General features: G+C 43.2%; 1 protein-coding gene across 4 annotated transcripts in view; it reads left to right on the top strand.

Moving 5' to 3' along the window:
* The window catches only part of LOC111142039 (stabilin 2), a 167,851-nt gene that overhangs the window by 49,166 nt on the left and 94,092 nt on the right, over window positions 1-24,593 (top strand). For 3 of the 4 annotated variants that reach the window (XM_022494966.1, XM_022494965.1, XM_022494967.1), the window contains exons 7-18: window positions 151-276; window positions 1,217-1,413; window positions 3,042-3,175; window positions 9,237-9,370; window positions 11,041-11,123; window positions 12,496-12,645; window positions 14,050-14,193; window positions 14,727-14,783; window positions 14,937-15,062; window positions 19,919-19,972; window positions 20,267-20,347; window positions 23,572-23,724. In XM_022494966.1, the coding sequence (XP_022350674.1) occupies window positions 151-276; window positions 1,217-1,413; window positions 3,042-3,175; window positions 9,237-9,370; window positions 11,041-11,123; window positions 12,496-12,645; window positions 14,050-14,193; window positions 14,727-14,783; window positions 14,937-15,062; window positions 19,919-19,972; window positions 20,267-20,347; window positions 23,572-23,724 (1,439 nt within the window). Of the gene's footprint in view, window positions 1-150; window positions 277-1,216; window positions 1,414-3,041; window positions 3,176-7,222; window positions 7,264-9,236; window positions 9,371-11,040; window positions 11,124-12,495; window positions 12,646-14,049; window positions 14,194-14,726; window positions 14,784-14,936; window positions 15,063-19,918; window positions 19,973-20,266; window positions 20,348-23,571; window positions 23,725-24,593 lie in introns of those variants that run through there. The other variant, XM_022494968.1, reaches the window with a different exon arrangement.

Raw genomic sequence — 24,593 nt, 5'->3', positions numbered from 1 at the left:
AATTTTTACTTTATAGATTCTGTGTTTTTCATATTGTCACAGTGAGTCTTTTTTAATTATTTTTTTAATCACAAAGAACACTGCATTGGTTGAATTTTTTGGAATCAGTTATTCTACTAATGTGGGTATTTCAACAATCTTCCTTTGCAGCCATCCCTGAATGTGCAGCCTTACTCTGCCCCGAAAATTCGAGATGCTCACCTTCCAGCCAAGATGAAACGAAACTGGAATGCAAATGCCTTCCCAATTACCGAGGCGACGGCCACTACTGCGAGCGTGAGTCGAATTTAAATCCTGCTAGCTCATTAATTGAGATGTTTAAGTTACTCAACGGAAAAAAAAAAAAAAAAACCCTCACAACCTCTCTAATATTAACACAATGGCACTTCTATTTTTCTCTGTGTTAAGTTGAATGAAATATATAACAAGTGCTGAGCACATGCTCATCCATGATAGCTTTTCAATAAATGGCAATATCTCCTTCTATCATCAAAGCACATAAATAGATTTTTACACATAGTTTTATATCAACTGTACTGATGTTAGGACAAAATACAGTCTGTCTTTCTCTCCTTTCCTTTCCTTTCTTTTTTTTAACTTAAATTCCATTAGCAAAGGAATAGCACATCATTAGTTTTTGATATAATGTTCAGTGATTCATTGGTTGAATTAAAGAGGGCACATGGTATGATGAGCACTGGCTTTTATATTTTCCTTCCTTTCCATGCTCATTTGCGTTGTGAGAGATTGTGTTGTGTATTGACATGAACTCTGGAGGTAGACTGCCAGCATTCAAATCCCAGATCATCTTATTACTAAATATAAGACCTTGGACATGTTCTTTAACTTGCTTGTGCCTCCATTTTCCTATCTATCAAATGGGGATGATAAAGACTCCTACCTTACAGAGTTGTTGTAAGGATTAACTGAGTTAATATATGGCAAATGCTTAGACAAGGCCAGTACCTATTATAAATACCACAAGCATTAGTGCTTTCTTTCATGCTATTTTATATTTAAATCCACACAAGTGTGTGGATTTATATCTATCAACATAATATTTATAGCTATAATCTCTGACAGCCATATATAAATCTGTTCAACAGGTGAGGGGCATCAGGTGTGGTAAGATGAACTGTATCTTACTCTCCCTCTTAAAACTATCCAATTGCCTGTGCAACTTTGATGAGCTCATATCCTGTCATTCCCTTTCAAGCCATCAATCCATGTTTACAAGCAATCTGCCATCCTCATGCTCATTGCACGTACCTGGGACCAAATCGGCACAGTTGCACATGCCAAGAAGGCTACCACGGGGATGGCCAAGTGTGCTTACCAGTAGACCCCTGCCAGACTCACTATGGAAATTGCCCTACAGAGTCTACAGTGTGCATATATGACGGGCCCGGACAGGTGAGAACATGAGGCATGGGACTAGGGTGTCTAGAAGTAGGACAGCCCACCAAAGCTAAAACCATGCCATGGGTATCACTTGTCTGCTAGGTTCTCCCACTTTTCCCTTTCAATGCTCAGCTTGGGGTTCCTCTCCCATTAGACCTCCCTGTGCTCAGAGCTAACCTCAATGTGTCCCCTCCCCAGTCCATCCTCTGAACTCACACTTTCCCAGCACCCCCAGGGAAAACTAACTGTCCTACATTCTCTTCTATCCTGCTTCTCAATGGCAATTGACAAAATATATACACAACTCAAATCAGATTAACAAATTAACTATTAACCATGTCTTGGGTGAATATGTCATCGACTTTCACCTACAATCCTCTATTCTCTTTCATATCCTTTCAAGGTGAGAGAGGACTCTTAGAACCAAAAATATTCTGTCCCAAAGAGAGGAGCCCTGATAAAATGTCAGGCAGCCCTGACAGGTAGTAGGGAGCAGTGAGGCTATTCTGGGATGAGACCCTGTCCCTCTAAATCACATCATGGCCTTAACTGGTGAAAAACAGCCAGGTCTAGAGATCTTTGCTGAAGAATCCAGTTGAAAGAGCCCTTTCACCAATACCTCATTCTTCCACCAACTATTTAGTGGGTGCCCACTGAGTCCATAACTGCGCATTAAGCTCAGCTTGAGGAAATATCTCTGTACAGTAGGATATTGCTGCTGTAGGAAAGAGGAAAGGCTATGGGGCCTGGTCCAGCCAGTCATGTGTCCCCAGCAATCCAATCGCCCCATGGCAATGCTCCAGGAGTTCCCTGTAGAGAAATGACCCAATCTCATCTTCAGGGGAAAACGTATATTACATGCCATTTCTGCTCTCAATGTCTGAGGAAGATTTGGAAAGAAATTTACGGAGCTGAGCCTCCATCCTCAAAATGAGAGCCCTTATGGGAAAAGCCACATTATACTCTGAGCAAGGTCCCAGAACCTTGGGAGTGAGATTAAAAATAAACTTTATCTCTCAAAAATGGGGCCCAAGGCAGATTTTCAAGTCTTAGAAATCCCCATTATTCACACAGCAGCAGGGCATTCATTATTCCCACTATTCCAGAGTAGGGTTCCTCAACTTTGACATCACCAGCATTTTGGACTGGATAATCCTTTGTTGTGAGGGTTGTCCATGCCTTGTAGGATGGTTAGCAGCATCCTTGGCCTCTGGTGACCCTGCCCCTGTCTCCTGTTGTGAGAATCAGAAATTTCTGGAGACATTGCCCAATGTCAGGTTGAGACTCCCAGTTGAAAACCACTCTTTTGGAGCATCTGAGCATCCTATCTCTCATCTGAGCCTCATCTCTACTCACCTGCAGGTATTCTAAAGCCAGAAATTATGGATCTAGAAAGGCCCAGGGTTAGGAAACAAGAAATCTAAAAAGGTAAACTTTACCAACAAAGTGTCATTTCCCAATGGGTGAAATACATAGACATGACTCCCAATTCCAAATACTTTGACAAATTTTTAATTGAAGTCCACACCTTGGACCTACCCCAAGTTAGTTCTTATGGCAGAATACAGATAGACTAAAGAAGGATGTCAGCCTCTGTGACTAACGAGAACCCTTTGTTTTTCTCTCCCTATCTTCTGAAGTCTCACTGTGAGTGTAAAGAACATTACCACAATTATGTCCCTGGAGTGGGGTGCAGCATAATCAATGTCTGTGAATCTAACAACCCCTGTCACAAGAATGCTAACTGCACTACCATCGCACCAGGCCAACCCAAGTAAGTCTGTTCAGTTCTACCACCTTCTTTCCAAGTAATGGCTAGTCAATGCCGTAAGCTCCTCAAAGGGCAGGAAATGTGTCTTACTCAGTCTTGTACCCAACATACCCCCATCTAGCAGGATGCGAGATACCCAATACATCTTTCTTTAATCACTGAATCATTCAACAATTGTTTCTTTTGTAATGACCATTAGAACACGTTGAGATACTGCCACGGACTGATAACTGGGTAGTAAGTAGTCAGAGCACGGGAGAAGGAAACCACCGTAGCTGGGAAAACAAAGGTCTGCTGTGATGACAGGCGTTTGACCTCTAATGTATATGCCTGTTTCCTCATTCATGAAATATTGCTTGCTAGTGGTGCCAAACAAGACTGGGGAAGGTGAATAAACACCAGTGGTGTTTCCTGGACTCCAGGTTTTAAGAGAAGGGACTTACCGAGAGTAAAAATATTTGTGTGAAAACTCCTGAGGCAAAGGCAGCTTGTGTGGTGGTATTTAGAGGTGAAGGACCTGGATCTGAGTCTCAGTAGTGGTATCTACCAGCTGAATGACCTTGGCAAAGTGACCCCATATCCCTGGTCTTAGTTTCTCCATGTATGAAATGAGCACAGTGATGTCCACTCACTATGTTGTGAACATTCCATGAGAGAATGTTCTAGAAACTACTATATAGCTGTATTATGTTTTCATTAGTGGGTGAACTGAAGCTAGAACCCCAGTCTTTGACTCCCAGACCAAGGCTTCTACCCTCTGTATCACTTCCTGTTTTTATTGTCATCAGCATCTGTGAAGGACTCACTGCCACTATGAGCTCAAAGCCATAGTAGACATTGAACCATGTAATAACTAACCAGTTTCTGTGTTTGCAGAGCTCCTTTTCATCTGCTTTGAAGTTTATTTTTATAGTTGGATCTTGAATGTGTGGATATGCCCCAATAGGTTTTAGGATTGTCATGTTTTATTGTTAAATAAGTAAATATGTATTCCCTGTGGGTAGTCAAGAGAGCTTGGACATCAGAACACCTGGGTTCAAGTCCCAGCTCTACCATTTACCTTCACTTCTCTGAATTACATTTTCTCTGTCATAAAAGGAGAGTTGTACCTCCCACCAGACTTGTGATGAGGAGTACATGAGTATATACTCATCAGTCTCAGAGCAGAACCTGGCATATAGAAATCACTCCACATGTGTGCATGCACACACCAACACACCACAGTTGTGCATCTAGGCACATCTGCACCCAACACACATGTGTGCACAGGTTACACACTTCTTGCCATCCTCTCAGAAAGTCTGAGTACAACTCTTTAAACACTTTCTCTCCTTTTTATTTGAGAAGATAAAATAAAAAATGAAACGGAGGAATATCAGAATCATGTAAGTGGTATTAAAGCTTGTGTTTAGAATATCAGTGGGGCTACCACTTGATCCCCTTGATCACCCTCCCCCAAAAATGGACTGTCTGGGAAGGCTGGAAAGAGGATGAAGTAAAAGCCTGGCTATGTTACACTGATGAAATGTGGGGCTGTCACTAACTTAGTGCAGATAATTTAGTTTACCTTGGGTAAGATTTATTTTGTTTACACCTCTTCAATACAGCAAGGAGCTTATGCAGAATATTCAAAATCATATTGTGTTAGTCCCAGAGGTCCACCCAATAAAGAAGAATTGGGCTCAAATGCACTCACCACTGCAGTGACATTGGACAGGCCATGTAAGTTTTCCTTCAACCGACAAGTCCACCAGAGACCAAGAGCATCTCCTTAGGAAGAAGAGCATTGACCCTTATAAGCATCCTTTTAAACTATCAGCTCCATGTTAATTACTACTAAGAAGAAAAAATAGCTTCCTGCCCTGCCCTGGACATTACACTTAGAGCATCTCATTCTGGCCCTCCATCATCTACACCAGGGTAAGCAGTCAGAGAAATAAGGGGACAGGCTCTCCCAGGGCCTGAGCCCCCCTAATAGACCATACTCATGTAGCTCTGCCTAAATTCCTCCAGACCAGCTTCCAGGACCTGTGCAACCTCTTCCTGGTATGATTCTCCCCAGGGCATGGCCAAGAGTTGTTTGCAGAGGGTATGGACGAGCAACATGGTTTCCAACACTCTCATGACCATCCTCTTGGCTCTGGTTCCACCTTCCTACTCTTCTTGAAACATGCCATGACATTCGCAGCTCTATACACTTGTTCATGCTATTCTCCCGCTTAGACATCATTCCCTCCTTACCTCCTCCAAGTCAGGCTAGCATACTGATCCTTCACTGTTCATTGCCTCTCAGCCTTTTGGCTAAGATCAAGTGATCTTTCACTGTTCCGGTCAAGTGTCCCCACCTCTAGGATCTCTTCCCTGTCCTCTCAGCCCACTCAGTATCCCCCGGTCTCCTTGGAATACTTCTGTATGTAGTACATGCATAGTTCAGTGGTGATGAGCACAAACACTGTGACCTACAGGTTGGGTGGTCTTGAAAAAGATACTTTATCTGTCCAACTGTTTCCTCATCTAAAATGGGGCTAAAACCAGAAGCCACCTCACAGGATTGTAGTACTAAAAAAGATACCATAGTAAGGCCCCTACCAAGGTAACTGGAATAGCAGCTATTAATAGATATTAGCTATTAGTGTTACTGATCTCAATTCCCAATTAGAATGTAAGGTTCTGGGGGTCCATGTCTTAGTCATCTTTATTGCAACAACTCCTGTCACCCATTACAACAATGACTTGAGTGACACACTTTGGAGGAACAAATGAATCAATAAAGGACTGAAATGAACAAGTGAACAAGCGAAGGAAGCAACTGTAGTAAGTAACCCTATAATTTCACTAAATCTCATCCAGTGCTCTATGTAATTAATTCCATCCCATAACTTATAAAATATGAATGGCTGAGGGGTGTTTTTAGAGCAGTAAGACAGCAAGAGACCTTCACTCCTAATAAAGAAGCAATTTACAAAAGGGGGCTCTGCTGTGAATGTGCCATGGCCAGCTGAGAGCCTTTAAGTCAGAAAACCGTCTCATGAGATCTCAGACTCCAGACCAAGATTTTAAACAACAATAAAAAGTATTTATATCCCACACATTCCATTCAGCAGTGTCACCATTAAAATGTGATTCTGCCATCCTGAGGCAAGATAAGTCAAGTCACTTTATACAAAACAGACTATTGGCCTCATAACAACTTAGGGAAATTTTAGAAACATACTTAGCAGTTTGTACAGGTTACTTATTTTGCTATTATCAGCTGCCTTCACATGAAATGTACATAATTTAGATCAAGGACTATAGTATCACTCTAAGAGTTATCAGTCGCCCCTGGCCCGCACCCTGTGCTTCTCAAACTCACTGTCTTGGAGCACAGGTCTTGCTGAGGAAGTTGATGTTTGAGTAGGAAGCTGTTATTTGACTGTATCAAGTAGACTACTGATTGACTCTTCGATCTACCTGAGTGATTCCTCATAACAAGGTTTCTCAAGCTCAGCACTACTGACCTTTGGGGCTGGAGAACACTTTGCTGTGGGGGCTGTCCCCTGCATTGTAGGGTGTTCAGCAGCATCCTTGGCCCCCACCCACTAGTTGCCAGGGGGACCTTCACTTCTGTTCTTACAACCAAAAATATCTCCAGACATTCTCATATGTCCTCAGGGAACTCTGGTTGCTCTATGAAAAATTCCAAAACCTCAGTTAGTAAATGATCTGCCAATCATCCATCTGGCCGGGAAACTCATATGCATCCTAGAATTCTCTTCAGTGGTACTTTGTCTGAGAACCTGTCCCTTATTTCTCCAGGCACAATTAATCACATCCTTCTCCATGCCCCAGAGCATCCTATTCAAGCCTCCATCGTGGCTCTTTCCAGAACTTCAGCTGTGTGGTTATGGACTTTCTCTGCTCTATCCCAGCTCCCACCCCCCCCCCAGGACTGGCACTATTGCCACCATCTCCACCATCACCATCACCATCACCATCATCATTGTCATCGTCGTCGTCATCGTCATCATCCACCAAGAACCGAGCTTTTCCTATGTGTCTGTCACTGCGCCAGCCCTTGTGCATCATCTCTTCCACTGGCAACCCTAAAGGTATTAGTAAACCCATTTCATGGATGAGGAAGCTGAGACTTTAGGAGGTCAAGTGGCTTTACCATGTTGCTCAAAATTGTTTGATTTCAGGCCCATCTTCAGCATGTGAGACACTAGAAGGGCAAGATGTCCATTATCATCACCTTTATAGCCCTCCTCCTTGGCAAGCTTCCTAGAATTAAGTAGATACTTGGTAAATAATCAGTTCTACAATTAGGCATCATCCCAAGTGCTGGGATATAATGAGGAAGGAGTGGGAGGCAGGAGCTTCCCATTCAGCAGAGGAGACAACACCTCAGGAGCTCATTTTGGTGGAGAGGGTTGTGATGGATAAGGTACCCACAGGCTGTCAGGGCGAGTCAGGAGGCCAGGTAAGACTCCTTAGAGCAGGTCATGCTGAGCCAAGAGGTGAGGCCAGGAGACCATTCCTGGAAGGGCACATCACCTGAGAAGGGCATCCCAGTCTCCAAAAAAAAGAAGGCAATTTGGGATTGCTGGAATTTGCAGCATGCAGCAGAAAGGAGACATAAGCGAATTCCCCCTTTGGGGGTCTTTCAGGCCATGCTAAGCACTTTGAACTTCTTCTGTACGGAGTCCATGTCATTTTAAGCACAAAGGTGCCAGATTTCCCTTCTGGAGAGACCACTCAGAGGGTGGTGTGAAGGACCGATTTGAGGGGAAAGAAAGTAAGAGCAGAAAGGCCAATTAGGAAGTCACCACAGCAGTGCAGGCAGAGGTAATAAAACTCTGAAATGTTTGTTCAGCAAACTTGTTGAAAATGTCTATTTGCCATGGGACCATATTTGGAAACACAACTGGACTCATGAGTGTATAACTGGCCTTTGGAAGCCTCTCATCAATGTGAGTCATGTCTGTGGTATGAATGGCCACAGCCTCCCTTCAGCTCTCATCTCTGCAGTGCCCCTCCCCTACCTGGTGTTTGGTTCTCCACTTATCCCAGGATCCTGTGCAGTGTCGCCTTCCCAGGCACCTTGCCAGCTTCAGCCGGCTGTCAGCTCACCTTTGCTAGGTAGCAGTGGGTGCTACAGCCAGGGCTTCCTGAGTTGCAAAAGCTGATGGTTAAATTTTCAGGATTTTGCAAGCTGGTTGACATCACACTGGTAGTTTGAGATTGGCTAAGGTGGGAGTACAACCCGTGGAAACTGGCAAAAGTCAAATAGCAGGGCTCCGCTCTACAGCCTCCCTCCCAGAGAGCTGGTTATTAAATATTTACCAGCACACCAGGGCTAATGCACCTTTAAACCTCATCCCTAACTCCATTAGTCTTTTTTTTTTTTCTGGTGTTCCAAGATTCTTTGTTTATGCACCACACCCAGTGCTCCATGCAATACATACCCTCCTTAGGGGCGCCTTGGTGGCTCAGTGGTTTAAAGCCTCTGCCTTCGGCTCAGGTCATGATCCCAGGGTCCTGGGATCGAGCCCCACATCAGCCTCTCTGCTCAGCGGGGAGTCTGCTTCCTCCTCTCGCTCTGCCTGCCTCTCTGCCTACTTGTGATCTCTGTCTGTCAAATAAATAAATAAAATCTTTAAAAAAAAAATACATACCCTCCTTAACACCCACCACCAGGCTCACCCATGTCCCCAACCCACTTCCCCTCCAAAACCCTCGGTTTGTTTCTCAGAGTCCACAGTCTCTCATGGTTTGTCTCCCCCTCCAATTTCCCCCAACTCACTTCTCCTCTCCTTTAGTCTTTTATGAAACTATTGTATAAAATTTCTGCAAATTTCATTATCTATGTATTTATTCCAAATCAATTGCCCCTTATCATTCAACTGTTAACTATATACCTGCTCTGAACCGAGCCCTGCGCTAGATCATGACATTAACACGGGGCATAAATAAGCACATGACCCTTGCCCTTACTCTGCTCTCAAGTGAGGGAGTTGGACTGTAGGATCTCAACGCTCAATGGCTCTAAGACCCTGAGAATGTGTTTCCACCCTCCCTGTAGATGCACTTGCCAGAAAGGTTATGTGGGTGATGGCTCAACATGTTATGGAAACATCATGGAGCGACTCAGAGAATTAAACACTGAACCTAGAGGAAAATGGCAAGGAAAGCTGACCTCTTTCATCTCACTCCTGGGTACGTAGCTATGGGTGCAGGTTTCCGCATAAAGGGCAACCATCTGTCAGGCAAGGCATCTGCAAGACACAATCATCCAGAAAGGGGTAGGCAGGGGAGGAATCTATTGGAATTGGCCTTCCTACAGAGACATCATGCAGGTGAAAAAGAAAGAACAGGCTGCTGTTTCCAAGGAGATAAGGAGTTAGTGCCAAGAGGTCCAGCAGTGCCACAGTTAGTAGGCAGAATGCTGACGACAGGGTCCTGGGCTCACTATAGATTACCAAGTAGGGAACAATGAGACAGGGTAGCTATTGATATGAAGATGGAGACCATCCTCTTTCCCTTGACCTTATGGGTCCTCCAGGTGTGAAGCAAGGTTGGCAGATAATACTGGGAACAGAGAGTGACTAAAACCTGGGTGTGTATCCATGTTCCACAGTGCTATGAGTTTTGAGAATAGTTGGTGTGACCTTCTCACACACTGCTGGATGTTCAGCATTGTTGCCCTTCCCCCTTTCCAACCACTAACTCTCTGCATTGACACCTATTCTCCCAGCCTCTCAGTCAGGGTGACAATCTAAAATGCCCTCATCATTTCCAATTACCCTCTAGGGTCATTACCCAATACCCCCTTGAGAATGAATTATTACAGCTGATTACAGCATTGGGCAAGACTTTCAATAAGATAAAAATTTGACCAATCAACAGAAAGTAAAACACAAATTTGACCAATCAACAGAAGACTTAAAATATCAGTATCAAGAATTTGCCAGTCACCAAAAAATGATCTCGCAGAAAGAGCACTGATAGAGAATGGATCAATGCCACGTTGTTGGCATAAATATGTAGTTAATGCATTAGGTTAACATTAGAATTAACATATGTTCTTAACATACAGTCTGCACAAATGACCTCTTTCCAAGGCAAGGCATCCTACAGGGAGTCATTTGTGGCATGCTTCTGGCTTCTTATAACCTTCCTCTAAGAACTCAGACTATCAAATAACAGACAGGGGTGACAGAGTGTCCTTTGCAGACTCTGCTCTCAAACATTTTCCTGGACAAACTCCCGTCGACCTTCCACACATTTATGAAATGCCGGTCCACATTGTCTGCTATGTGACAGCCCAGAGCCCTCCCTGCTGTCTCAGGTTCTCCAGGAGAATGAAAACAGGACCAGCTACATAACTTGCAGGACACCATGCAAAATGACAAGATGGAGTCCTTGGCTCAAAAATTAATGAACATTTCAAGGTGGCCACAGCAGAGTATTAAATCAACCATGAGGCTCTTCTGAGTTGGCCTTGGATGGAACAAAGCTGTGCCTTTGCTCACTGTGATGGCAAACAGCTCAGAAATTCAGGCACTGGGTCAGGGACATGCTGGGATTTACTGAGGTTTTTGTCACATGACCCTCATAGAAGGTCTTATCCCAGGCTCTCCTTGAAGTCACACTGTGGCTGCAAGAAAAACCACACAGTTATGTAGATGCTTCTGGGGCCATGGCGTCATGATGCCTTGCTTTCTTAGAGCTTCCCAGTTTCCCAAGGGCCACACATACTAATTAGAAGAGAAGAGCTCTTAAGTCAAAGGACCTAAATGGACCCCAAGGACCATTGCTTGATTTTACTCTTCCCGTACCACTGATTCATTTGGTGTTTTCTTTGTTTATGTATTTCTATTCCTAAGACAAAGCCTATGCCTGGCCACTAAGTAAACTGGGACCATTCACTGTGCTTTTGCCCACAGACAAGGGACTGAAAGGATTCAATGTAAGTATTTAAAGTAAAGTGGGAAGCCCCTATTAAAATTAAATCTACTGTGATTAGGATGGTGATTTAGAGGGGGGCAGCAAACTTTTCATGAAATATCACACCCTTCCAGAAAGTATACAAATTGTACATGCACAATTCAATGCAGTGTCACAGAGTGAATGTACTTGTGTATCCAGCATGACCATTACCAGCTCCCTAGAGGGCCCACCAATGCCTCCTTCCAATCATGACCCATTCAAGTGTAATGACTGAGGGATCTTAAGGGTAGTCATTTGATAAATAGGATTTGCATAATGCAAAACTGCTTAATTCCTGTAAGAAGAACTAACCTAATATATTAACTATATTTGTTTCTTTAAAATCATCATAAGTGATGGGGTGCCTGGCTGGCTCCGTCGATTAGGCATCTGACTCTTGATCTCAGCTCAGGTCTTGATCTTAGGGTCGTGAGTTCGAGCCCCATGTCGGGCTCAATGCTGGTTATGGAGCCTACGTTAAAAAAAAAAAAAACATAAATGATAAAAGTGGTAGAGGAAAGTAGGAGAACACAGTGTCTTCCCTGTGAGCAGCTGTTGTCTGAAGTAATATCATGCAGTGGGAATAAAACTCAGGGTGCCTGGTGGAGGCATCCTGTCATGACAGTGTTAATGAAATTGTTACATTTGGTTGAATGGAGATAATGGACATATTGATGTGTATTAAAGTGGTTTCTCTTAATCCAAGATATTTTGTGATAATAATTTTTGCTGCATTGAATAAAAACCCAGGAAGTTCCATACCCCCCTCACCCTAATATGCTACCACCGTTGAACAATCTGAGGTGAATCAACCATTAAATTTCAGATATAGCCTCACATCTCTCCTACAGTGAGGGAGAACTCACAAATATTGAATGTCTCTGCATGAGGTAATTTGCATGAGGTCTCTCATTTACTATGTAGATTATTTAACACAAAGTTAATTAAAAGAATCTGTTGATTGGTTGCTGATGATGTATAATACTAACAAAATGTATATTTGATCCAGTAGATTTCAAAAATCCTGATTTTCCTGTTCAAAAGCTCCATGGATCTAGTCTGCACTTTCTTTTCACATAACTTCTTGTTTCATCCACATCGGCTCCCTGGGTTCAAGCTGATTCCTGGATGCCTCTACCTTCCTCACTCTTGGTGGTTTGAGAGGACACTGAGCACCACTTCTTACCCTCTAGATTGTGCTCCCCGCCAAAGTCACCTGTGTCTGAGAGAGCCCAGCCCTGAGTTATGGTGCCTTTGCATTGATGTTTTTGATTGACTAATGCATCCCTCACAACCTCATTTTGTCCTTCAAACACCAGTGGAAATTGAAAGAACTGGCTCTCTTTCCTCAGATCAAAGAGCTCTTGATGGATAAGGAGGCTGCTCAGTACTTCGTGAAACTCCACATAATTGCTGGGCAGATGAACACCCAGCGTATGAATAACACAAACACTTTCTACACATTGACTGGAAAGTCAGGAGAAATCTTCAATGGTGATAATGTAAGGCTTTCTCTGATTTTCACTTCCAGAACAAAAGTGTCCCCTGAGCTAGTGCCCATAGCCAACCCTATCTGTGGTTGGGTTCATGAAGGTTATGAAGAACTTCCTTCCTTATTCCTTGTTTGCCAAAGCACTTCCCTATGAGGGAAGAAGCGGAGAGCCACTCCGGAAGGATCGGGCAGGTGGGATCTGTTTTGGAAAGGGGGATATAAAGTGTTGGATTTTGCTCTGGTCTGAATTCATCCCCAACAGAACATCATTCAGGTGCCAGCAAGAAGAAGCTTTGTAGTAAACATCTTTCCTGGAAGCACAGCACAAAGCCAGATCCGCATCCCCTTTGCGAAAGGAAATGGATTGTTTGTTTTAGGTTGCTGGAGTTTATCCATCCTCAGCAAACCTAGCATTCCATCTCTCCTAATGCTGTTAGTTCTGTTCCGTTGTTTAAGTAAAACTACCTTCCTCCCCTTTCACAAATAACTCTTTCTCTGACTTCACTGAGCCAGAGGGGACATGATCAATAGACAAAACATGATGTATGCTTTATGGCCTATATTGTTGCATTTCACCAAATGTCAGTAGTTGCTAGATTATTGAGTACTTACTCTATACGAAGGACTGAGATGAACTTTTATTTATGTTACATAAGACTTGCAAAATTCAGTAAAGGTGATTTTTCAAGTGGGAAAACTGAGAGATCAAAAGTAAGGGCCAAAGCCAGGATTCAAATGCAGATCTCCTTGACTCCAAGACCTGAGTCATTAACCAGTATGTTGTACTGTGTGTGTGAGGATTAAAGAATGGATGGATGGGTGGTTGGATGGATCGGTGGACGGATGGATGTATGAATGGAAGGACAACTGATAGATATCAGACAGATGGATGAAAATGTATCTTCTTTTCTCACAAGGACATTCTTTCACCAATTCATTCGTTCATTCACTCATTCACTCACTCATTCATTTACTCATTCAACATGTATCTATTATCTATAGCTTTTAAGAGCCACATGAAAGGAAGAGGGAATTAGCTTCAGTCATTTATACAACAAAAAATTTTTATTTTGTGCCTTGTCCACCCAACACACTAAAGTAGGTGATAAGTTTACAGTAAATTGAATCACTTTGCCCTTTCTGACCTTGCAGTCTATTTGGGGAGACTTATGATTCCATTCACATTTAGCAATCCCTGCTAGTCATCAGTGATTTCACACATTATCTCATTTGATCTTAATGAATGAAAGACCTGTGAAGTCAAACAAGCAAATGACACCTTTTCCATTTTGGGTTAAGTGACTTATTGAAAATCATATAGCCAATAAATGACAGAACCCATGGACTCAGTACTTCTAATCCAACATTTCTTCAAGGATACCTTGTTAATTTTATTTTTTTCTTGGTGATTTAGGACAATCAACTAAAACTTAAACTCTATGGAGGCAAAAATAATGTAAAAATTATACAGGGGGACATAGTTGCTTCCAATGGGCTCTTGCACATCCTCGACAGAGCCATGGACAAGATGGCACCCACATTTGAGAGCAACACTGAGGTGAGCATTTCAGGTAAAAGTTAGGTCAACCCAAATCTATCTTTCTTTGTTCCCTGGAGAGTCATATCAAAGAAGAAAATGCATGTCAACACTATGTGCTTGTCCTTCATCTTTACTAGGACCCTAACCATGGGGAAAAGGGGATAATTTCTGTCTTCAATAGAATTCTGCCAACAGAAAGAAAAACATGCATTAGGTGTTGCATTGGGTTTTGGAAAGATGTCCATTTTATTACCTCTTTTATGGCCACATATGAAGATTCAGTCCAGTGACCAGTTGTCATGAACAGTTATCCTTTATGGCAGTCCTCATTGTGATAAAAATTTATTTCTTTTGACTCATTTGATAATGCCCAAACATGCAGAACATGTAGATCTGAACCACTAATTCCATGATAATAGGAAACATTTCTATTTTGAGTTGCAGTTGACCAGGATCTTTCCTATCAACATTTATACATAAACTCTGTCATGAACCTTTTAATGTTGGAGTGTCTATATCCTAAACCACCTATTTCTTGTCATGATTTTTAGCAAACTATAATGACAATGCTACAACCAAGATACAGCAAGTTCAGATCTTTGTTAGAGGTATGTACTTTTCATGAATTTCTGGAAAATGATTTTATGTCCATTCTTTTGTATAATGAGCAGAGATGTTATTTATAAATATTTGCTAAGGAATGACTTCAAGTATTTGTCAGAGATAGGTTGCAGATATAAAATTTCATTCCTCAAATGCAGGAAACCAATGTGGGACATGCCTTAGATGAAGATGGGACTGGTGGACCATACACCATTTTTGTTCCAAGTAATGAAGCGTTAAACAATATGAAGGATGGCACTCTTGATTACCTCCTTTCTCCAGAGGTATGACACCCTACTTATTCTGATGACATCATGTCAGCCCATACAGACTTTTTCCAAACTAGCGATGTGCAACAAGTGACACATGAATCACCATCTATCCTCCTAGGCCCCAGCAAGACAGACATCATTAATCAATCACAGTCCTCAGGAGTACTTACTTACTGACTATGGAGGTGGCTCCAATCTCCTAAGCAGAGATCCAAGTAGCCAGCCAGACTGAGCACAGGAAATGAAATCTATTTGCAACTCCAGGTTTAAATAATTGGTTTGATTTTTCCTGGCTCTTCTAATATTTCTCAGTAGCAAAATCAATATTTTAAGTTCCCTTCAATTTCTAAAACCACCTAGTAAATTAACTCTAAACTAGGCCATTCTAGGCCAGGTCTAGGCTAAATTTAAAAGGAATAAATGTCAGTTAAGTGTCTGACTCTTGATCTCAGTTCAGGTCTTAATCTTAGTGTCGTGAGTTCAAGCCCCATGTTGGGCTCCATGCTAGACATGGAGAATTCTTTTTTTTTAAAAAAGAAAAAGGAATAAATGTTATTTTTAGATGCCCCAGGCATTCCTTTCTATTGCTTTCATCTTTCTTCATAATAACCCTCTCCTTAAATACCATAAAGTCCTTCAGTTCTTTCACATTCTCTCTAGAAAAGAGATTTTTTTTACTCCTTCACATAAGAGTATAAGTGACTGAAACCATTTAATGTTTCCTCTCCCAGAAATAACAGGCTTAAACCAAAGGGAAGAGTACCTAATTATGGACTTTTACTCATTAGAATGTCAAATGATAGAATTATAGGAAGGGCCACAAGCTTTCCTCCAGTGCCCTGAAATCAAGCTGCCATCTTGGCAATGAGGCAAGACTATCCATGACCTCAGGTGGATTGGTTCATTATACAGAATGGAGAATCCAAATCTTTTAGGGTAGTGATTTCTAAACTTCAGTATACTTAGGAATCACCCTTAGAGTTTGTTAAGTAGGCAGCTTCACAATCCATACCCCAAGCATTTTGATTTAGTGACACTTCCATGAGATCTAGAATTAGACATTTGTGGAAGAACCAACTTTCTAACCCAGGCCACACTGTTTTGGAACCCTGAATCTTTTTGCATGTATGGTTTAAAGAAGCACATGAATACACACCTTTCTAGAATACTTTCAGGTATCTACAAGGATATCTTGCCTTCAGAAAGTTTGAGTTAAAAATATATGGGTTGAAAAATATATGTAATATCTTACACTGCAAACAAATATTCACCATATTAAAGGATTTGCTACAGGTTTCTACTTAAAATGTAGATTTCCCAGTGTCTTCAAGATAGGATGTTATTTTAAAAATACAATTCACGTACAAGCTTTCTGAAACCTAGCTATTGCAGAAAGATGGTTATAGCTCTCTTTGGCACTCACCCTAATACTTAATTTTAAAGCTAAAAAGTAATGTGGCTCCCCTGGGAAATTATTAAAATCCTGAGATTATATGGCTTTGTTGAGTACATAGCTTCTAATTTGATACCAGTTTTTTAAAATAATATTAAAGAAGTTCTCAGACACCTAACCAGCTACACTTAAAATTAAAACAAAGCCTTTTAATTAGAATAGAAAAATATCAACCTCCCTGCTTTCCTGTCAAGCACTTTTCTTCATAACTCCTAATTGTGGCTGGAGCTGGCTAGTTTGCTCGGACTTTCAAGAGTGGATTGTGTAGGGGCGCCTGGTTGGTTCAGTGGGTTAAAGCCTCTGCCTTCGGCTCAGGTCATGATCCCAGGGTGCTGGGATCAAGCCCCGCATTAGGCTCTCTGTTCAGCGGGGAGCCTGCTTCCCTTCCTCTCTCTGCTCTCTGCCTGCCTCTCTGCCTACTTGTGATCTCTGTCAAATGAATAAATAAATAATTAAAAAAAAATAAAAGAGTGGATGGTGTACCTCTTCCCAGCTTCGTTCAGTGAAGATTGCCTTGTAACTCGAAATTAGCCTATGGTGGGAATATTTTTTTCCTTTCCTCCTTAAACTTTATTTATTTTTTTATTATGTTATGTTAGTCACCATACAGCACATCATTAATTTTTGATGTAGTGTTCCAGGATTCATTCTTTGTATATAACACCCACCACAAAAATTGGCCAACTCTGTAGATCTGGGCTCCTTTGTTTCCCCACAGATCTGATTTACCAGCACACCACTGCTCCTGGCTCTCTGTCTCTCTGTCTCTTTGCTCTCAGACACAGTATCTTTCTACCTGCAGAGAATATAAACACTTCAAGTCTCTTCATTCTGAGTCAAAACTGTTCTCCACTTTAATTTCTAAGTGAGGAATAGGATGATCATTTCCACTTTTCTCTCAGCCCTAGAACCTGTTTAGTTAAAACTTCTCGACCTATAGGAACGTCCTTCTCTCCAAAAATTTTAATAGCATCCTTCAGCTTTATTTCAGGGAAGAATCCCAGCTGGAGACAGAAAAGTCCCCAGCGGCTATGCCCAGGAGATGGAAAATAAACTGATTTCATTAGAGGAATGGCTTCTAATTCCGATTTTAGAGTGCCATGTTTCCTTTCCAGTGTATGTTTCTGCTGAAGCAAAACTTCAGTCTGGTAACCATCCTATCCACACAGAGGCCACAGCTACTGAGGACGAGCCCCAGTTTATGACTTCTTCGCTGAACTAGGTGAAATGCAAGCACAGGGAACCAGAGAGACTGACCCTTGCCAATTCACAAATACCTTGCAAGTAACATGGGACAAAAGGAGGTGAAACTGCAGAGTTTGGGGTCATGTTAACAATTTGGTAGAAAAACTCTCTTTCTGCCCTGGCATCAAAGGGCTGGGTTTTTTGTTATTTTTACTTAAAACAGCAGGGAGGAAGCGAATGTCTTCATAAGGGAAAGAATGCATTAACTACATGGAAAGGCTCTGCTACAAACAGCAGCACCTGGCCATGCATCCTGTCGATTTGAGCCACACTGGACTCAATTCTAACTGAGCGATGGCCCTCGTGGCTCCCAGCCAGACAAGGCGACAGGCACACACACAATGGCAGGAATGATACCAATCAATTCCCTTGTTGCTTTCCTGCTTCTTGTAAAAAAGGATCCAACACCAATTAATTCTTAGACCTTTAGAAGTGAACAACCCAGTTGATAACGTCCTCCCTACACAATCAGAGGGATGGAAGGGGTCCACACCACTCTCTTTATTTTGCAGGCAAAACCGAGCCTAGAGGAGCTACGTGGCTTGCTCAAGGTCACATCAATCCTGATTGATTGCTTCAATCAGGATTAGAACTCAGGACCCCAAGGTTCAGCTCAGTGCTCTTCCCAGGACCCCTTCCCCCTTTTAACTTACCGGCACAAACGTTGATGCGGGGCCCACTGTGAGGCCTGGCGATTCTGATTAATAAGCCAGACAGACCTGGCCCCTGCCTTTGAGGAGCTTGCGATCCAGTTTGGGCTGACATTTCCCAGGGGTCCCCACTTTCGCTCACCCCTTCCACCACTAAGCATCCAAATTTAGAATCGCATTGCTTCTGCCTGCAAGTCCTCACTTGGGGGTACCAGAAAGCAGCTGCAAGGAGAAGGTAAGAGCCAGAGTCTGAGGCTGAAGTCACAGAGTAACAGAGCCAAGGCTACAGAAACACTGATGCCGGGGCTGCTACCTGGGGCTCAACTCCAACATTTTTACGGGCAACCCTGACCTCCACATACTACTTTTGGCTTCTCGATACGGTGGCCATACAAGGTATCACCCACACCAGGATACTTGAGAATGAATGGGGCTGCCAACATGCAAGGCAGACAGTAGAGTTGTACCAGAAGAGCCAGGATAGGGGATCACTCTATTTACAGGAAACTCCCCTGGCCTCGGGACCTAGAGCAAGTGCAGAGGGGAATCTGGGCACATGGGACCAAGATTCAGCAGGGCTCTCTTTCAACCTGGGACTCCTCACTGTTAGGACATGTCCCTAGAATGTCAGCTTCTGAGAGGTGACTATGATCTGAATTTGTGATCCTCTCCTTGTCCAAGCCCGAGTGACCACAGCTGTGCCACTTATGAAGCAGAACTCAAGGGTTATGTAGCTTGTAACTCCCAGCTCTGTAATCTCCCAGCGAGACTGCAGATCCCCACGGCCACTGGTCCCCAGAGAGCGGTTCCCTGTGCTCCTCACCTCTGTTCGCTCTCCCCAGCGCACCCTACGGGGATTGCTTACTCTGCTGATAGTCCCAAGACTCTTTTTTCTCCACCGCTCCAGTGTTTCTGAAGCATGAGCAAGAGTGGAAAGGGTTTTGAAGGAGAGATGAGCGTGGACCATGGTGGCTCAGAAGGAGGGAGTGTCCTGCCCAGACAGTCCTAAGAGGGATTGTGTATTCCCAACTAACCAGCACGTGGCCTGACAAGCAGACATCTATTTACAGAGAAAATGAAATAGAATCATCAACTGAGGCCGTCTTAGACATTCCAGAATGTAGCTTTAGCCATTCAGAGAGGTAATGGAACAGAGTGACTGAGAACTTCTTAGTCTTATTATCCTAAGTTAGCTTTGTGACCTCTGTCATGTCTTTAAAACTCAGTGTTATCACACATAAAATGAGTCAATAGCGGTCCCTCCCTCACAAGGCTTTTAAGAAAACTATATAAAATATGCCTATAATGCTTTCAGAACAGGTCCTGCCACAAGGGAGGAATTTGGTGAATGTCAGCCCTTTGGAGATGGGGTTTTTCTCATCCTGCACTTCACAGTGAAGAGATTATGGGGCATCGACTTTCCTTGATTATACATCCGAAGTCATTGGGGGAAATTCCCACAAAAGGGGGAAAGTTGTATTTTCTGCAATGACTAAAGAAGTATTTTAATTCTGTTGCAGGGATCTCGGAAGCTTCTGGAACTCGTCAGATACCACATTGTCCCATTTACTCAGGTTGGTTCCACTTTCCTGCCCTATTTTTTCCTGCTTTCCACATATCTGACCTTGACTTAAATTCCATTATTACAGCGCTAGAAAACACTGAAAACAGTTCTTCTTTATCTGTAGCTCTAGGCGTGCCTTTAGCAATGCATAATGAACCCCTTATCAAAGAAACCCTCAAAGCCACGCAACTGATGACATTATTTACTTCCTAGAATTCCAGGCTATTTTTTCCAGTGAAAACTTTACAAAAGCAAGGCTTTATGCATTGCTCATAATGTCTGTGCTGTTCTCTTCTCTTTACAGCTTGAAGTGGCTACTCTCATTGTGACCCCACACATTAGGACCCTGGCCAACCAGATCATACAGTTCAACACCACCAGCAACGTAGGTGAAAAAATTCAACCGCTTCTGACATTACTCACATGCATTTTTGCTCTGCTTATGATTGTTCACCAGGTTATCCTACCTCTACCCTAACTCCCAAGCTTACGATCTTGATTACTTCACTCATTTGTTATTTCTTGTATTTCATGATTTCCTTTTATTTGCTGAGCAACTGCGGATGTGAGACTCTGAAATAGATGTCCATGATAACACAATGAAGAAGACAAGCTTACGGTCTAGCAAAGAAAACCAACTTTGAGCAACTAATTAATGACCAGCTCATTATTTAATTACAATTATATTAAGTGTCGTTATAATTACAATGAGAGTTTACAGTAAGAGGAGGCTGTGTGTCTAGAGCTCCTCAGTGAAGAAGCAATGCTTCAGCCAGGCTTCAAAGAATGAGTACAGAGAACTTGGGCAGGGAAGAGCAGAGGAGAGTTCCAGGCAGAAGGGAGAACATGTGTAAAGACCCTGTGATGGAAGAGAACATGCCTTATTTAAGAAACTCAGCGAAGGTAGCATTATTCAGCTAACTCTCTGGACTAATATCACCAAGAGTTCTGACAGCATGCAGATTATGTCTCCTGTTGATTCATCATTGGTGGTGATGATGATGATGATGCATTTTTTCTGTATCTATTGAGTGCCCACTATGTGCCAGACACCATTCTGGGTCTTAAATGTAGACCAATGAGCAAATAGAGAAGAGTTCCTGGTTTCATGGAAGTTTCAATCTAGTAAATAGGAAGATAAACAATAAACAAATTAAATAAGTAGAACATAGAATATATTAGAAGGTAGTAAGGGCTAAGGCAAACAAACAAAGAAGGGGAACAAAAAGCAAGCATGGGGCTGACATTTTAGGTAAAGTGCCTAGCAAATCCTCATGGAGAAGAGAACATCTGAGCAAAGGCTTAAACAAAATGAAGAAACAAACAAGCTGTGTGAATATCTGGGAGAAAGAACATTCCAGAGAAAGGAAGCAGAAAAAGGCACAAAGAAGCGAGCATATGCCTGACCTTGTTGAGAAAGAGCAAGGTCATCATGGCTGGAACAGAGGGGATAAAGGAAGAGAGGTAGGAGAGATCAAAGCAGTGGGAGGGAGAAGGAGAAATGGGGTCAGGTGACACATGGCCTAAGAATTCCTACTTTTTTATTTTTTTTTTTTTAGATTTTTTTTTTTCAGCACAACAGTATTCATTGTTTTTGCACCACACCCAGTGCTCCATACAATCCGTGCCCTCTCCAATACCCACCACCTGGTTCCCCCAACCTCCCACCCCCCGCCCCTTCAAAACCATCAGATTGTTTTTCAGAGTCCATAGTCTCTCATGGTTCACCTCCCCTTCCAATTTCCCTCAACTCCCTTCTCCTCTCCATTTCCCCTTGTCCTCCATGCTATTTGTTATGCTCCACAAATAAGTGGAACCATATGATAATTGACTCTCTCTGCTTGACTTATTTCACTCAGCATAATCTCTTCTAGTCCCGTCCATGTTGCTACAAAAGTTGGGTATTCATCCTTTCTGGTGGAAGCACAATACTCCATAGTGTATATGGACCACATCTTCCTTATCCATTCGTCCGTTGAAGGACATCTTGGTTCTTTCCACAGTTTGGCGACCGTGGCCATTGCTGCTATAAACATTGGGGTACAGATGGCCCTTCTTTTCACTACATCTATAACTTTGGGGTAAATACCCAGTAGTGCAATTGCAGGGTCATAGGGAAGCTCTATTTTTAATTTCTTGAGGAATCTCCACACTGTTTTCCAAAGTGGCTGCACCAACTTGCATTCCCACCAACAGTGTAAGAGAATTCTTACTTTAAATGAGATGAGGAGCCATACGGGATTTCGAGCAGTGGAGTGACACGATCAGACATCTATTCGGGGAGGCTAGTTAGAAGCTGACTGCAATAACCCAGAGGAGAATGATGGTGACTCCGACCAGGGTGGTAGCGGGGCTGTGGGAAGAATTGTTTTCCAAAGGCATTTCAAAGGAAGCCCCAAGAGAATCTGCTGATGAATTAGAGGAAGAATTCTCCTGAGCTTCTGACTGGGGCCACAGGAAGTATGGAGTTGCCTTTAATACCACAGGTGAAGCAGTTCTGGGGGGAAGTGGAGGTCAGTATTCTTTGCCACCCTGTTCAATTTCTACTCCCTCCCCTGCAACATAAGTGGGGACTTGTCTGGATATTTTACCAATACATATCCCCAGAGCTTAAAGCAGAGCGTGATACAGGGTCCATAGATGTATCTGGAATGAATGGATCCCTGCTTCGCCAACAAAGAGGTAAAACGGTTAACCCGAGGTCTCTTAGCAAATGTATCATAGGGCTAGAATAGTTACCCCCTTCCTGCCCTGCACCAGCAAGGACCATATCTACAGAGACATCCTTTCCTGGTGTCAGTCGGGAATTCATTTAAGATCCATCTTTCCCAGGATGTGTGGGTGGCTCAGTTGGTTAAGCGTCTGCCTTCAGTCCTGGTCATGATCTTGGGGTCCTGGGATCGAGTCCCTCATCAAGCTCCCTGCTCAGCGAGGAGCCTGCTTCCCCTTCTTCCATTCTCCCTGCTTGTGCTCTCTCTGTCTCTGTCTCTCTCTCTCTCTCTATCTCTCTGTCAAATAAATAAGTAAATAAAATCTTTAAAAAAACATCCAGCTTTCCTGGGCACCTGGGTGGCTCAATCAGTTAAGCATCTGCCTTTGGCTAAAGTCAGATCCCAAGGTCCTGGGATTGAACCCTGCGTTAAGTTCCCTGCTTAGTGGAGAGCCTGCTTCTCCCTCTCCCTCTGCTGCTCCCCCTGCTTATGTTTGCTGTCTCTCTCTTTCTCTCAAATAAATAAATAAAATCTTTAAAAAGAAAAATCCATCTTTCCCTGGGGCACCTGATTGGCTCAGTCAAATAAGCAACCAACTCTTGGTTTTGGCTCAGGCCATAATCTCAGGGTCTGGAGATCAAGCCCCAGGTGCTCCCCATGGAGCACAAAGCCTACTTGGGATTCTCTCTCTCCCTCTGCCCCCGCACACCCACTTGCTCACCATCTCCCCCTCTCTCTAAAATAAATAAATCAACATTTGTTTTAAAAAGACCCATCTTTTCCTGTCAGCCAGGCCCCTCTCATAGCAACCCTCTGAGAGGTCACCAGCACCCAGCTCTGCCTGGGGACAGCTGGTGTCCGGCAGGACAGAACGAAATATGTCACTGCTTCTTTCCAGGGACAGATTCTGGCAAATGATGTGGCCATCGAAGAGACAGAGGTCATTGCCAAAAACGGCCGAATCTACACCCTGACCGGCGTCCTCATTCCTCCCTCCATCATGCCAATTCTGCCTCACCGATGTGATGAAAGCAAGAGAGAGATGAAATTGGTAAGGAAGCTAGGAAAATAAGTAAAGAGGAGCTTCCAAACAGCCCCACAGGGCAGACAGCGTCCTTCCCTCTCACACTTCTGAGGAAGCTGACAAGGAGGATCTCACCCCAGGAGCCTCATTCCACACAGGTTTCTGTCCCCACAAAAAGGCAGGTGGGCCTGAGGTCCTAGTTCATAAACTGTGAACCGAGGCTTCTTGTGGGAATGTTCCACCATGACCAATGCCTCCCAGCTCTAGTGGCTCTTTAGAGCTGCCGTACCAAATGACCACAAACGAAGAAGCTTAGAGCAACAGAAATGTATTCTCTCACCGTTCTGGAGGCCAGGGGTCTGAAATCAAGGTATTAGGAGGGCCGTGCTCCCTCGGAAGGATCTGGGAAGGGGGATCCTTCCTTGTCTCTTCCAGCTTCTGATGCCTCCCGGCAATCCTTGGTGTTCCTCAGCTTGTAACTGCGTTATTCCAACCTCTGCCTCTGTGTTTACATGGCTTTCTCCCCTGTGCGGGTCACTGTGTGTGTACCCCTCCCTTCTGTTGTGACACCAGTCATTAGATTCAGAACTCGCCCCCCAATCTAGTATGACCTCATCTTAACTAATTACATTTGCAAAGACTTAATCAAGGGAATACAAATTTGGTGAGGAATACTATTCAGCCGGCTACACCAGAAGTGGGATCAGTCCTTGCCTGTGTCACCTGGGACCACCTTGCTCCAAGCCCATAGCTTTACTCCAAGAAATGTAAGAAAGAATTTCTTCTCAGATGAGTGCTCTGGGCCTTGCCAATCAACCATCTTTCTGTATTTCTTTTCCAATACCAAACTTTCTGTTTGCCTGTGAGCTTGTGTACCCTCTAGTGACCTTTCCCAT

The sequence above is a fragment of the Enhydra lutris genome, unplaced genomic scaffold (genome assembly GCF_002288905.1).
Source record: "Enhydra lutris kenyoni isolate GAN:26980312 unplaced genomic scaffold, ASM228890v2 scaffoldscaffold7, whole genome shotgun sequence".
NCBI lineage: Eukaryota > Metazoa > Chordata > Mammalia > Carnivora > Mustelidae > Enhydra > Enhydra lutris.
Note: the sequence above shows the minus strand (reverse complement) of the source record. Positions and strands in the feature narration are given on the sequence as shown.